The 15,209-nt window shown below is 40.2% G+C and overlaps 1 protein-coding gene across 1 annotated transcript; it reads left to right on the top strand.

Annotated features, from left to right (window-relative positions):
• The first annotated feature begins 79 nt into the window (after positions 1-79).
• Positions 80-13,889, top strand: CCT3 (chaperonin containing TCP1 subunit 3). The gene is made up of 14 exons (XM_020912485.2): positions 80-219; positions 2,024-2,085; positions 2,762-2,812; positions 2,902-2,964; positions 3,999-4,095; positions 6,324-6,441; positions 7,935-8,121; positions 8,858-9,007; positions 9,905-10,037; positions 10,218-10,299; positions 11,360-11,540; positions 12,268-12,513; positions 12,780-12,911; positions 13,558-13,889. Exons 1-14 carry the CDS (start codon positions 189-191, stop codon positions 13,660-13,662), a joined length of 1,638 nt encoding a protein of 545 aa, XP_020768144.2. The 5' UTR covers positions 80-188; the 3' UTR covers positions 13,663-13,889.
• The last annotated feature ends 1,320 nt before the right edge of the window (positions 13,890-15,209 follow it).

Here is a 15,209-nt window from a genome sequence, read left to right as displayed (position 1 = left end):
AATGTCAATTGGTGTGTTTTCGTGCCGGTCAGTGAGATGCATGCGGTGATTGGTGATGACTCAGAGTAGCGGGTTTAGGTGTGAGCCCTGAGGAGGCCCCGTTTTCTGGGCTTCTCTCTGGTTATTTCTCTCCAGAAGGTTCTGCCGGTTCCCCCAGCTTTGGGTACCCGGCTCTGCATCGCGCCGCCATGATGGGTCATCGTCCGGTGCTCGTCCTTAGTGAGTTGTGGGGAAGGTTGGGAAGGGACTCCTCTCGCCGCCCCCCTCTTTCTGCGCTTTACAGCCTTGCCCCAGTCCAGTCGCGCCCTGATTCGGCCACGGAGCCTTCCAGTCGCTCATTTTGGAAGCCCCTTCTCCCGTTTCCCTCTTTTTTTAACCCATTCCCCTGTCTTCGCAAACGCAAATTGACTTTACCCTCGCCCGAATGCCTTGTCTTTCCGTGCAGTGACCTCGGAAAGATGCTTCCCACTCGGCGTTCCGTTCTTCACTCCCAACCCTCGGCCCTGCACGCTTCCGTGAGCGATTTTCAGCGTGTAGCTGAATGAATAAAGGTTTTTTAATTTGGCCTAGCTTTATAACCTTGGTCCATCCTTTAATAGTGGTGTTGCCTCGGCCAAATAAAGATCGAAATAGTTCCATCTTTATTATTAGGGTTAACAGTATTTCCTCGTAGAATTGTGAGGCTTAAATGAAATAAGTAGGTACAGTTGTTTTAAAAGAGGGTCTGGCAAACAGCGAGTGGTATCCTTGGCCACTTTTTTTTTTAAATAACTGTTGTCTTGAATTTACATTTGTCAACCCCTGTTCCTGATGTAACCCTGCTTCTCTCACTGATCATATTATGTTAGATGTAATTATCCTCGCAAATGTCTCCTCCGTTGTAATCTTCCCCACTTAGACTGAGTATTCCCAGATTCTTAATCGGTTCTTTTTACCTTCGGGAACATCCCAGATTTTTTATTAACTCATGAGTCCCATTTCACTTGTCTTCCCCGGTATGTTTCTACTCTGTGTAACTTCTGTGCCTCATCCTGCATGATCACTTGACATGCTTGACTAGCCATTTTGCCTTTCCCACCATCTTCTGTGTAAAGAATGCTGTTCCGAGATTTTGTCTAATTTCTCTGCACCTGGAAAATAATTTAAGACAAGCATTCGCTTAACCCGGAAAAAAAACCCCTATTTTTTCTGATGAATCCATCAGAAAGATCCATGCAGGATTTTAGTTAACACTACGTGAAATAGGGATCTGAATCCAGAGAGTTTTGTTTAGATTTGATGGGACCGGATCGAAAATTTTACAACAAATTGTAGGGAAAATATAATTTGGAGAGAGGAGTGAGAAAAACATTACATTGGTTCAGTTATAGCCATTGGCTTGTCTCTGGTTGAAAGGGCCCTAGGGTGAGTTAGTGGTGCATTGTGCAACCTTTCTGAGGTCACTGTTAATCCTTGGTGTTAGCAGCTGTAACCGATTATGCTCCCTATTAAAGTATGTAGTACACTCTTATTGATGGTAAGTGGGTAACTGAGGCATTCTGATTATATCCAAGCATGAAGTGACCTATCTTGCAAACCCTGATACTTTGAGTGTGTGTTCTCATTCCACAGCACACTGGGGGTCACTGTCAATAATTTATGCTGGGACTGTGGGTATCCTAGTATTAGAATGTAAACCCCCAAACTCTTTCCCTTGTTATATAAAGGAGAGATTGATGCTTTTTTAGTTTGTTGAGGTATAATTGATATTTAAAGAGGACAAGTCAATAAACTTTAATCAATGTATACATCCATGAAACCTGGGTGTGTGTTTATTTTCAAAGATTAGGGAGTAGCTTATATACAGTGGATCAATACTGGTCTGTTGCCTTTTTTTTTTTTTTTTTAATTTTTATTAAAGGATAATTGCTTTACAGAATTTTGTTGTTTTCTGTTGAACCTCAACATGAATCAACCATAGGTATACATATATCCCCTCCCTTTTGAATCTCCCTCCCATGCCTTTTGTTTTTATCTGTTTTAGGCCAGAACACAAAGCGTGAATCTGGAAGAAAAGTTCAGTCTGGAAACATCAATGCTGCCAAGGTAGCATATTTTTTAAGTTGTTTATAGTAGTTTGCCTGTATTTGTATTTCTGTGTTTGTGAGTTGATGGAAGAAAATTTGATTTCCTTTCCTTCAGGACATTTCCCTTTTGATGATAAGGAGAAGGAAGCCTTCCCTCTCTGAGATGGGTCTAATGGTCTTCTTATATTGTGCATATTATATTGCATGTTTGTGTTTGTCTCCCATACTAGACTGAGTTACTTGGGTAAAAGAGCTATATTGATTCCCTTTTGTATTCCTGGTACTCACTGTAGATCCTGGATAGGTATATTCAGTAAATAGGTTTTGAATGAAAGAATAAAATAGCCCTGATATAACTTAAGATGGGGTGGAAGCCACTATCATAGAAGGAAATACAAATGTGTGGACTTTCAGTTATCTGTGGACTACTGGGAAACTGAAGCTGTGAGAGCTATGTCCCTTTTTTTCCTTGTGAAAAGTTAATCCTTTGCACATCCAGAAAACATTCCCAAAGGGGGAAAGACAACAGAATCTAGCCATATGACGCCCTATATTGAAAGTAGTTGCCAACCCTGTTTTGGACATGTCCTTGTTAAAACACTGGCTCTGTGGGTTGCCCATGCCCCTTCCCCTGAAACATACAATCACCATCCTCTGGTTTGTGCTTAACATGTTTTGTATTTTCTTTCCAATAGACTATCGCAGATATCATCCGAACATGTTTGGGACCCAAGTCTATGATGAAGGTAGGCTTATCTCATACTGAATCTTCAGCTACACATTTTCCCTTTCTGTTTTCTGGGACACTTAAATATAACTTTTGCTTTGGTCCTAGATGCTTTTGGACCCCATGGGAGGCATTGTGATGACCAATGATGGCAATGCCATTCTTCGAGAGGTACGACTTTTCATTTTGTTTTCTAATGTTTTACAAAAGACACATAAAGAAATAATGTAAATAATGGTTAGTTTCTTTGGGCTGCTTACAAGTTATCACAGACTGTGTAACTTGAAACAACAGAAATTTATTCTCATGAACTGGAGGCTGGGGGTCCAGAGTCAATGTGTCAGTAGTGACACACTCCCTCTGAAGCCTCTAGGGAAGTACCCTTCCTCTTCTAGCTTCAGAATCTTGACCACATTCCTTGGCTTATAAACTTTCCTTCTGTCATATGGCATTCTCTTGTGTGTTTCCACCATCCCAGTGGTTGGATTTAGAGCCTACCCTGATTTGTCCTATAACCTCATCTTAACTTGATTTCATCTGCAAAGGCCATATTTCCAAATATGGTTGCATTCACAGTTTCCAGGGGGTGAGGTATCAGCATGTCTTTTCAGAGGCCACAATTCAACCACCACAATGGTGCTCCCAATAAATTAGCTGAAAGATACTGTTCTGTTCTCAAGAAACTTTAATAGTTAAGTTGTCCTAATGCATTCCTCCTCCTTCCCCCTTCCCCACTGCAAAAAACTACTTGAAAAAGTGGTTTACTTAGACATCTTGGTGGCCAGTTTTAATCTTTAAATCTGTGATCAGACAATAAAAGGGAGTACGTGTGGAAGCAAGAATCTAAGAGTTAGGACCAAGCAGAATGGGTTAAGAGGTATTTGAGTAGTGTTGATTCAATGAAGTCTACATTTTTCTTTTTCTAATTATTTATGGCTTTGCTGGGTCTTCATTGTTGCACACGGGCTTTCTCTAGTTGCGGTGAGCAGGATCTACTCTTCATTGCAGTGTGAGGGCTTCTCATTGCCATGTTCCCAACTACAAGCTCTAGGGTCCTCGGGTCAGTGGTTGTGGCACACGGGCTTAGTTGCCCTGCAGCATGTGGGATCTTCACGGACCAGGGATCAAACCCATGTCCCCTGCATGGGCGGGTGGATTCTTCACCACCAGGGACCACCAGGGTAGCCCTGTACTGTTCTTTTCAGATTCAAGTACAGCATCCAGCGGCCAAGTCCATGATTGAAATTAGCCGGACACAGGATGAAGAGGTTGGAGATGGGACCACATCAGTAATTATTCTTGGTAAGAAGAGAATGGAAGGTTGATAAGGAAAATTAGATTGAAACATTAGATTTTTGCCAGAGATAATGTCAGTCTTTTTTATATTTTTGCCACACTGCTCAGTATGTGGGATCTTAGTTCCCTGACCAGGGATCAAATCAGCACTCCCTGCAGTGGAAGTACAGAGTCTTAACCAGTGTACTGCCAGGGAAGTCCCCTGAGTCATATTTTAAGAACATTTTTACTAATTCATTAATTATAACTATTTAAAGAACTTGTTGCTAATTTTCTATGTATTCTGTCCCAACTGAGCATAAAATGTTCATCATGGTAAAGAATAAGTTTTTCAAATGTGTTAGAGTTAAAATACAGTCTATTGTCATTACAGTAAATTATTTTTTATAAAGTCACCACAAACACCGAATTAGTGACTAAACCATCACTCTAGGAGGTAGTACAGGGTTAGAGGTCTTTGAGCCTCTAGTCACATATTTATCAAGCGTAAATATGTGTTTTATGTTATGTTTTAAAGATACCTTATATAATGTATGTTGTTGACTCATTAAGATTGAACTCGTGCCCAATATCACTATAACTCACGCCTGAACTAAGCTTATCTAATAAGTTCGTTGTCTTTACAAGGCACATCAGAGCCTTCTTGTACATGGGAAAACTTAAGGGCTTTCAGCAGTGAAATCACCAAGAAAATGCACAAATTTGAGGAAAACTTGCCACCAAATATACCACATAAAGGACACTTTCTTACAAAATGAGAGCTGAAACAAGGCAGAGCATTCAGTCTTGCCTGGGAATTGTATGCATTGGGTGATTTAAATTTTTCTTCTCTGCATGTCTGTGAATGACCATTTAAGTGCAGTAAATACTGATTTTGAGATTACAGATTTTAGTGAGTAATAAAATAGACAAATACAGAACCTTAAGACTGAGTCTTAGCTATACATGTTTTAATGGCTAATCTTTCTGCTTCCTGTGGGATCATAAAACATCCTTTTGAAAACTTAGTGTGTTGCCTTTGTTTTATAAATTTTAGGTTGATTGTGAAATTTCTATAATAGCATTCATTTTGATAATACCTGTAGCAACGTGAGAGTTCCCTGATGGTAATCTTACTGGCTTAGTAATAGAGAATCCGCCTGTCAATACAGGAGGCTCTGGTTTGATCCCTGGGTTGGGAAGATCCCCTGGAGAAGGACATGGCAACCGACTCTAGTGTTCTTGCAGGGGAAATCCCATTGACAGTGAAGCCTGGTGGACCATAGACCATTGTGTTGAAAAAGTTGAATACCAACAACAACAATCTTAGTTGAATCTCCTGGCAATACTAAATAGGTTAAATATCCATAGGTCTAGGTATCTTAGACATAGCTATTTAAAAAAACCAAAATATTGTTATTTCTGAAGATAACTTCTATGATACTGTTCTGGCTGCTGTTTAACAGGGCATAGTCTTTTCTAAGTTATTAGAGCATCTTTTAAAATATTTGATTCTCTTTTAATATACTTAAGTCACTTATGAATTCTAAAGTATCGAAATCAAACATCTGAGCACATGCCAGAGAGTAGATATGTGAACTTTGACGCATTTGTGTACATTTTAAGAATTAGTGTCAGTGGACCTGATAGTGTAAGCATTTTGTAAAAGGCCCTTTTTTGAACAAAATAATGGTGTTTTAGAAGCAGACTTTTATATGTCGGTGTGTGTTTGTATTACTCTGTGTTTGTGTGTGTTTTAATTAGAATTGAAAAGTAAGGACAGTTTTTAAAAGAAAGGGGCATTTTACCAGTAATTCCTCTTCCAAAGGGTAAGTTTTTGTGGGTATTCTCTGGGTATAAAGTTTTGTGGGGGGGGGTTATTTTCAGTACCTATAGTTTGACTACATCTTAGGTATTGAAATAATAATAAACAAATCAATTTTCCTTTATGTATTTTTCTTTTTAGAATCTTTGGGAAAATGTTAACTGTTTGTTTAAGAAACTGATGACATATTTAGTTAGATCACAGAATTAAATAAACCCTAGGATCAATCTTTAGTCATGTAAAATGTATCTGATGAGAATACTTTATATCAGAGTTGGCTTGTACAGAGTACAAAATTTGAAATAGTGTTGGCATACCTTTTGGGCAGACCTGCTTTAGAAAAAAAGAGCAGGTACTTTAGAAGCTTTAATGACGTTGTCTTGATACCCAGACACTTTTTAAGATGTTACGGTGTATCTGTCTTTCTCAGCTGGAGAGATGCTGGCTGTGGCCGAGCACTTCCTGGAGCAGCAGATGCACCCGACAGTGGTGATCAGTGCTTACCGCCGGGCACTGGACGACATGATCGGCACCCTTAAGAAGATAAGGTATTGCGGGTGGGGGCCACAGGCGGGTGGTGCCAACCAGGGAAGGCCTGGAAGACTGGTCTGTTCTTAGGCAGTAAAGGAAGGCTGGGCACAGCACCGGTAGTTCATGTTATTTTGCAGGGAGAAAGAAGGGAGCAAAATGGAGGGAAGGATAAAGGGAATAAAAGTTTTTAGAAAATGGCAAAGGATCCAAAGCAGACAAATAAAAGGAGCTAGGTTCAGTTCTTCAAAATATGTTTTGGTTACATGCAATCTGCTAGTTTCCATGTTAGACACTGCCTTGGGGAATGTATAGTAAGTGAAATAGAGCTTCACTCCAAAGTTTTAGATTCTAGTAGGAGAAACTAGTAGGAGAAACAAGAAGTTAGATAACTGTGATTATTGAGGACTTAATATTAAAATATCCTACCATCATGTATGATTATAACTAACCCAGTCAGTACTCTCTGTAACACAAAGTGTTGTATAGGATAATAGTCCACTGTATTCATTAAAATGAAAAGGATGATACTGAAAATGCTGTTTGAATCCAGTCTAGTTATCACAGAACTTGCTGTTAGTCTGTGTTTTCTGAGTGCTATAAGGTATAATAAAAAGAATATAAAAATGTGTGACTTCTGCTTAAGGGAATGTCAGTTAAATGAGATGATACAAAATGCAAAACTTTTTTTTTTTTATTAAAACAGTTGTTTAAAAAAACCTATAAACTGCTCATATTCTTGGGTTGTTGGATACACAAGTACCCAGCAATGTGGAGAGCTTTGTATTGTACTGCCTGCTTAAGAAACAAAGTGTTTGATAACTAGCACTCTTAGAGAATGAGGTGTTTGATTGAAGATAATTTTATGAAGTAAGCTTTGTAAGAACAGAGAGATAAAAAGGATTTATTGGATGTTTGGAGCTGAATCATTAACATTTTTCTTTTTATCAAGCAGTAACTTCTTACGTCTTAGATAATACTTTTGGAGCTATTGCTTTTTTTCTCTAAAATACATGATTCAACAACTATTTAATGTTTGCTTATTGTGTGTCTTACACTGTTAATAAAAGGGATTTCAGCAGTATGTGAAAATTTGGACAAGATAGTAGTCAAGGTCTTCTACAACTTTTCAGGATTTTTTAGTTAAGGGATGAAGTTTCAAAGATAAAATATGTCTTAACTCAAGTTAAAGTTATATAGAGTGTATATGGTTGGAGCAGAAAGTAGAGAGAATATCGTACTGTAAACTCTTAACTGTGGAGAGTTGTCAGAGAAGGGAGCAGATTATTCACGGATTTGAGACACCTTCCAGGGATGGGTTAATTGTAAGCTTGCTAAAAAAGCAGAAGATGGACAAGGTTACTTCTTGATAACACTTTAGTTTCCTATGTAGGAACAGATGTCCCCTTCTTCTGCCTGTTGGCCCACTGTTATTAGCCATCAAAATGTAAATGAGGGATTTCTTAAATATCCAAGATCCCCCAAGCATATTACCCGTTTTTCTTTTCTCCAGTATCCCTGTTGACACCAGTAACCGAGATACGATGCTGAACATCATTAACAGCTCCATTACTACCAAAGTAATCAGTCGGTGGTCGTCTTTGGCTTGCAACATTGCCCTGGATGCTGTCAAAACTGTACAGTTTGAGGAGAATGGCCGGAAAGAGATTGACATCAAGAAATATGCAAGGGTAGAAAAGGTAAACTCTTCAAGTGTGTACTTTGGAAACACATTATTTCCTAGCATCACACTTGTGGAGGAAGTAAGTTTAAATCAGAGCAAGATACCTTTGTTATTAGAACCAGGAAGAAGAGTATTTGCTACCTGGAAAACAAAAATCTTGAAAAAGAGGGTACTAAGGAGGTATTTGAAATAACTCTTGTTAGCTTCACTGCTCTCTCTACCCATGGTTTACAGGGGCAAGGGAAAGGCTTTTTATTTTATTTTATTTATTTTTTGGCATCTGTATTTGTGTGCATATCAAACACTAGGTCAGGAAATAAGGGCTCTACATCGTAGCACTAATAAGCCCTAGAAAGCTTTCTCCATCCCATAAGATTTAAAAGTAGCATTAATAACTTGTGACCAGAAGAGGGAGCCCTATACCCAAAATTCATGGAAATCTCTTTCAGGAGGTAGAAATATGTGCTCCTTTAAATCTTTGTCAATCACTGAACTTCTGTTTCAGCCAACCTTCAAATTGTGTGTCATGGTCTAAGATTGATGTGCTTCCTAGAGAGAAAGGTGATTGCAACTGTAGTTGTTTTTGGGGTTTGTGGAAAAAAGATACTTTAGATACTGAATAGATACTTTAGATACTGAAATACAGATACTTTAGAAATCTGAAATGGTGGTTATTTGGGAAAGATGAATGTCTGAAAAGGAAGTTGAAAAGTTGTCTCCTGGTTGTGGATTAAAGTAATTCTTTTGCTCAGATACCTGGGGGCATCATTGAAGACTCGTGTGTTTTACGTGGAGTCATGATTAACAAGGATGTGACCCATCCACGAATGCGACGCTATATCAAGAACCCTCGCATTGTGTTGCTGGATTCTTCTCTGGAATATAAGAAAGGAGAGAGCCAGGTAAGGGCACTGCCCTGTTCCGTAAAGTTGGTGCAAGAGTCTGTTACCGTACCAGGGAAATAAGTGCTTATTACACGCCTGCTGTGTGACCTGTGCATGCGATCTCTGATGCTTACAACAGCCCTTAAGAGCAAATGATGCCGACTTCCATTTTACACATGAGAGATCTGTAGCTCAGGAAAGTTAGGTTAATTGCTTCAGGAACATAGCTTGTATTGGCCAAATCAGGATTTGAACCCAGCTCTGTTTGGCTTCAATTCCAGAGTATCATGCAACCTTTTCTAATGCATTAGTAGAACATGGAGTAGGAGTTAATTTGAGCTTTGAAATGCTAAAAAATTTCCAGAGGACAGGAAACTCACAAGGCTCCATCACACTTGAATAAAACAAAGTAACTGAAGCTTATCAAACAGTGATTGGGAACAAGAATCATTATTAGTTGGGAAAATTAAGACCCTGAGTTACCCTGCATGCTGACAAGTCAGAAGAAACACTGAACTAAGTGGCTAAAGACCTTAGCCAAACTCTCCACTAATTGCATTGTGACTTTTCCTTCCAGTAAATAACTAAATGGAGTTAAACTAGATGTAGGTAATTGCTGGAGCTAAACTGGTGTACAGAGGTTTTGGATCATGGTTTGTTCTAGCTCTTGCTTTCTGGGATACATAAGAGGGCTAGACAGAGGTGGGGTGGGTGTGTGTCACCTCCTCAGTCGTGTGCGACTCTGTGACCCTGTGGACTGTAGCCCGTTCGGTTCCTCTGTTCATGGGATTCTCCATGCGAGAATACTGGAGTATGTTGCCATTTCCTTCTGTACCAGAGGGAGTGTAGTAGTAGCTAAAGAGCTTCACCAGTTCAGAATTTTTTAATTCATGGTGACTTTTCTTCACCACATAGACTGACATTGAGATCACACGAGAGGAAGACTTCACCCGAATTCTCCAAATGGAAGAAGAGTACATTCAGCAGCTCTGTGAGGACATTATCCAGCTGAAGCCAGATGTGGTCATCACAGAGAAGGGCATCTCTGGTAGGACTCCGTTCATTTTTCCAGACTGCTGTTGTGGTTGAAGAGGATGGGTAATTTTTTTCATCCCATGTTGTCATATACTGAACATAATTTACAGATGATGGTTAGGGTACATGGAAGATAAAAGCAGTTCAGAACTCGGAGTTTCTGGCTTCCAACTTGACATCTCTGTTTCTACAGATTTAGCTCAGCACTACCTCATGCGAGCAAATGTCACAGCCATCCGCAGAGTCCGGAAGACAGATAATAATCGCATTGCTAGGTGAGTAGGTCAGGTTAAAAAAAAATTGTGCTCCTTCCCATGTGTTTTTATTTCATAGCTTCATAATATAGTCATCATTATCTGATAAAGTTTAACAGGATACAATCAGCCAAATCATTTACAGGTGGAAATAACCTGGGATTAGCCATCTGCCCTCTCAGAGGTCCTCTAGAGTAACAATTATCTTCTGCATGAGACTCTCTTGCTCCAAGCCAGTAGTGAACAGCTTATGCTTAGACATCTGTGATCACCACCTTGGTGTAGGGGTCCATTTCAGAATAGTCAGTTTTAACTAGCTCAGAATATGATAGAACCAATAATTAACTTGGTTGGATCCTCAGTTACTGTTAATGCAATCTTAGATTGCATTCACTACTTCAGCATGGATATCTAGGCTTAGGTCCATCTTTTTTTTTTTTAGAATTGATTTTTTTTTTATGTTAAGTCTGTCCTATCATCACATAATACGCCATAGATCCAAATGCGATTTTATACTTAAAATGCTTGCTCTGAAATGGCTCGGGGCATGCATGCATATATATAGTTGACTCTTGTGCCCATGAGTGGAGGGAAAGAATGACAGATAAAAAATTAGCCCTACATTCATTAAAATGGGGTCAGATATACTTACCTTCCTTCTTGCTTGACCTTTGTTTTGTTTTTAGTATAGTCCCGTTATTGGCCTTGAGATCTTATCTGGGCAATATAGGACAAGTTCAACATAGAAATGACCGTTATGTCAAATGCATAAGAACTCATTTGTCCAAATTTTAGGGTCTACTGAATATACTTTGAGTTAAACAGTATCTCATTGTAGTAATTATCTTAGGTATGTACACTTATAAAACTATATTAGTTTAAGGAAACTTCACCTCTATATTTGGAAATATGTTTTATCAGGCAGCCAAGACCTCTCAAGTTAGGTAGAAATGTTACTAGCAATCCGCTTTTGCCCTTCCTTTATCACCCACCACAGACTCTAGGGACCAGGAAGATGAGTAAAAGTATCTGACATCATCTGGTCTTCTCCCTGTCCCCCTCCTCCCCATCTAATCATTAGAGCCTGTGGGGCCCGGATAGTCAGCCGGCCGGAGGAACTGAGAGAAGAGGATGTTGGAACAGGGGCAGGCCTGTTGGAAATCAAGAAAATTGGAGATGAGTACTTTACATTCATCACTGAATGCAAAGACCCCAAGGCCTGCACAATTCTTCTCCGTGGGGCCAGCAAAGAGATTCTCTCGGTGAGTCAGCCTTAGAAGTGTGACTGAATTGAAGGAGGTCATTCCATTTCTTGAGAGTTTCCCAGAGGGCCTAAAATTTTCCTGTTGGCCATTTATAGTTACTCATTTGTCATCTGAAGCTGCAAAAGTTTTTATTTTAAATTGTGGTTAAAAATTTTTTAAATGTAACATTTATTGTCTTAACCATTTTTAAGTGTACAGTTAGTTCAGTGTTAAGTGTATTCATATTCTTATGCAGCAGATCTTTAGAACTTTTATTTTGAAAAAATGAGGCACTATACCCATTAAACTCATTGTTTCCCTATCCCCTAGCAACCATTTTTTTCTTATTTAAATTGAAATTAATAAGTATTACCTTTTTTTCTTAATGAGGTTAAATAACTTTCCTAAGGCACATAGCTAGTAAGTACAGAGCTTCCACTACACTGTGCAGCCTCCTAGGGTGTACAGCTAGACGGGCCAGAGTAGGGCATAGGTCTGTCAGGCACAGCGGACGAGAGCCTAGTATCCCAGAGTGACACCTCCTCCCCCGGCCTTCTTGGAATTGTAGTTAATGTGTTTTTCCAAAGTTATAGCATCTGCCCTTTGCAAAAGTTTTGAAGGACCTTTCTTAGTCTGGCCTCTTTGGTGATTTACCAAACTTGGCAGTCAGGAAGTCTTTTGGTGCTGCTGGTTTGTCCCTAAGTCATCGAGCTTTGGCTTTATACTATTCGTTTGCTTTCCCAAGGAAGTAGAACGCAACCTCCAGGATGCCATGCAAGTGTGCCGCAATGTTCTTCTGGACCCTCAGCTGGTGCCAGGGGGTGGGGCTTCTGAGATGGCTGTGGCTCATGCCTTGACAGAAAAATCCAAAGCCATGACTGGTGTGGAACAGTGGCCATATCGGGCTGTTGCTCAAGCCCTAGAGGTCATCCCTCGCACCCTTATCCAGAACTGTGGAGCCAGCACCATCCGTCTACTTACCTCCCTTCGGGTGAGTTCCTTTCCATGCTATTCTCTTAGGTAGGAAAGGCTGTGTTTGTTCTAAGAGGATGGTTCATGTCTGTCCTCCCAGGTTCTCCTGGTAGCGTCTTCCTTTAAAAATCTCTGTCTTAATTTTTACCTTATTTGCTGTCATTGGCATTTCCTTTTATTCCTACCTTATCAATCAGTGTATTTGGTTTTTGTCTAATGGTCTCCGTCAGCTTACTTGTTCCTAATATTTTTCCCTTTAACTATTTACGCTTGTTCCAACTACAGGCCAAGCATACCCAGGAGAACTGTGAAACTTGGGGTGTAAATGGTGAGACAGGCACTTTGGTGGACATGAAAGAACTGGGCATCTGGGAACCATTGGCTGTCAAGCTGCAAACGTATAAGACAGCAGTAGAGGTGAGGCAGTCAAAATCATATGCTGTGCTATTTAAGAATTCTTCAAAAGATCTCCCAAGGAATTCCATCCCCCTGCTTATTTTTAGCTCATTTAGAAAGCTTAAAAAAATAAATAAAAATAAAAAGCAAGGTAGTGGGAACTTTGCTGGTGGTCCAGTGGTTAATACTTTACTTATCCACTTCAGGGGGTGCAGGTTTAGTATCTAGTTTGGGAGCGAAGATCCCACATGCCTTGGGGCCAGAAAACCGAAATATAGAACAGAAATAATATTGTAACAAATTCAGTAAAGACTTTAAAAAATGATCCACATGAAAAAGTCTTAAAAATAAAGAGCAAGGTAAGGAATTCTCTGGCAGACCAGTGGTTAGAACTTTGCTCTCTCACTGCCCAGAGCCCAAGTCTAGCCTCTGCTCAGGGAACTAAGATCTAGCAAGCTGTGTGGCACAGCCAAAATGGGGGGGAAATAGTTAACTAGCACAAGTAGCATCTCTTGCTTAGGGAGAACTCCATTTGCATTCAAGACTATTGAGGGGTAGATTTCAGATAAAATGATAATTATGTAGGAGGAGCTAGGTGATATGTCTGAAAGAAAACAAGTGTCCTTCCTGTCTGCTGACCTCTTTGGGGCTGTGGTTTTTCTCCTAGACGGCAGTTCTGCTGCTGCGGATTGATGACATCGTCTCAGGCCACAAAAAGAAGGGTGACGACCAGAGCCGGCAGGGTGGAGCTCCTGATGCTAGCCAGGAGTGAGCAGTGGACAAGGCAACCTCAACGCACAGAGCCAACAGAGTCTCCCCCTTCCCTGAGCCAGACTGCCAGGGACACTGTGGATATCTTCGTTTGGAAGGGATCAGGTTGAGGGGCAGCCCCAGTCTCTTTCTGTCCCAGCTCAGTTTGCAAAAGGCACTGACATGTAATTCTTCTCTATTGTAAGCTTTCCATTTAGTTTGCTTCCGATGATTAAATCTAAGTCATTTGAGATGGTTGTTATGTGTTTTTCAACCTTGGGTCATATCTCTGCCTCCTGGCAAGGAGGGAGAAGGCAAAAAACCTTACTGGGGAGGAAGAAAGATGGGGATTGAGGTCATTAAGTAACCGTCTTCTTGAGAGGGTATTCTTCAGACTTCTCAGTAGATGCTCTTTGGGATGGCTCTTGGAATTCAAAGCTTGATACTGTAAAGCTTAAAGAAGCACAACTTTGCATTCACCACCCAAAGAACAGGAAGAACCTGTCCAAACTATGGGTATTCCTTGTGTGTGGTTGTATATAGAGCAATACCTGATACGTGCCAGGGCTCTGGCGTTTGTCCTAAAGAACACAGAGATGTGTTTTTTGTACTGTATTCTGTGGCTTTTCACAGTCTTTCCTCTCACACCTAGAATTCTTGCTTTGCTGTCTCCCAGGGTTCTTCCTGATTCCAGTCTGTTCTCGCTGCTGGCTTATTTTCCTGGTGTGTTTGTGTCACAGTAGGGTCTCTACTTTCCCTGCTAGCATTAACAAAGGATGTCCCATTTTGTGCTTCATTTTTATCAAGACAAAAAAAGTCTTGTGATCCTGAGACTTTGGAGGCTAGGTGGGGCTAGCCTTTGATTTCTTCAGAGACCTTCTTCTGGGCCGTCCCCTGTTCCCTTTGTCCTCATGACTCATGCAACCAGATTGTATCTCCTCTGTGACCACAACAGTTGGTATTACTAAGTTTAATATTAGGTGGCATGATAATAGCTAGCACATAGTGCTTATTGTATAATGGGTATGTTTTGCTCACTTTGCATATATTAGCCAGTCCTTAAAAGGACCCTGTAAGATGGGTAATAACCCTGTTTTATTAGGAATCCAAAGCATAAAGTAATTTGTCCAAGGGTCACAGAAATGATCAGTGGCAGGCCTAGAATTCCTGTGTAGATGGTGTGGCTCTAAAGTTGCATTTACAATTAGCAGTGATGACTGGACAGAGGTGTGCCATGGAAAAGGGCCTTTGGAGATCTGCTCTCATCACACCTGGTATTTAACTTGTGGTTTAACCCGGTCCAAAGTTTTCAGCTTTTCGTTTTCTGTGAGAGGCTCAGAAATAAGCCTACCTACCTTTTGCTGAAATCCCTGCCTTTACATGAAGTGCTAATTCCCTCAAGAGTTTTCAGACATTAAAGATAATGAGTTAATTCCCAAAGATCTTGAAGAGATGGTGCTTAAAAGACCTAAAAATTATGGAGGGAGGAATTGCCTCCCATTTATTCTTTACACTTTTCTAGGTCCATTCTGGTTTTACCTCTAATGGTTAAGTACATGGATAATTATA

The sequence above is a fragment of the Odocoileus virginianus genome, chromosome 5, assembly GCF_023699985.2.
Source record: "Odocoileus virginianus isolate 20LAN1187 ecotype Illinois chromosome 5, Ovbor_1.2, whole genome shotgun sequence".
NCBI lineage: Eukaryota > Metazoa > Chordata > Mammalia > Artiodactyla > Cervidae > Odocoileus > Odocoileus virginianus.
This window is presented reverse-complemented; position numbering and strand designations above follow the sequence as displayed.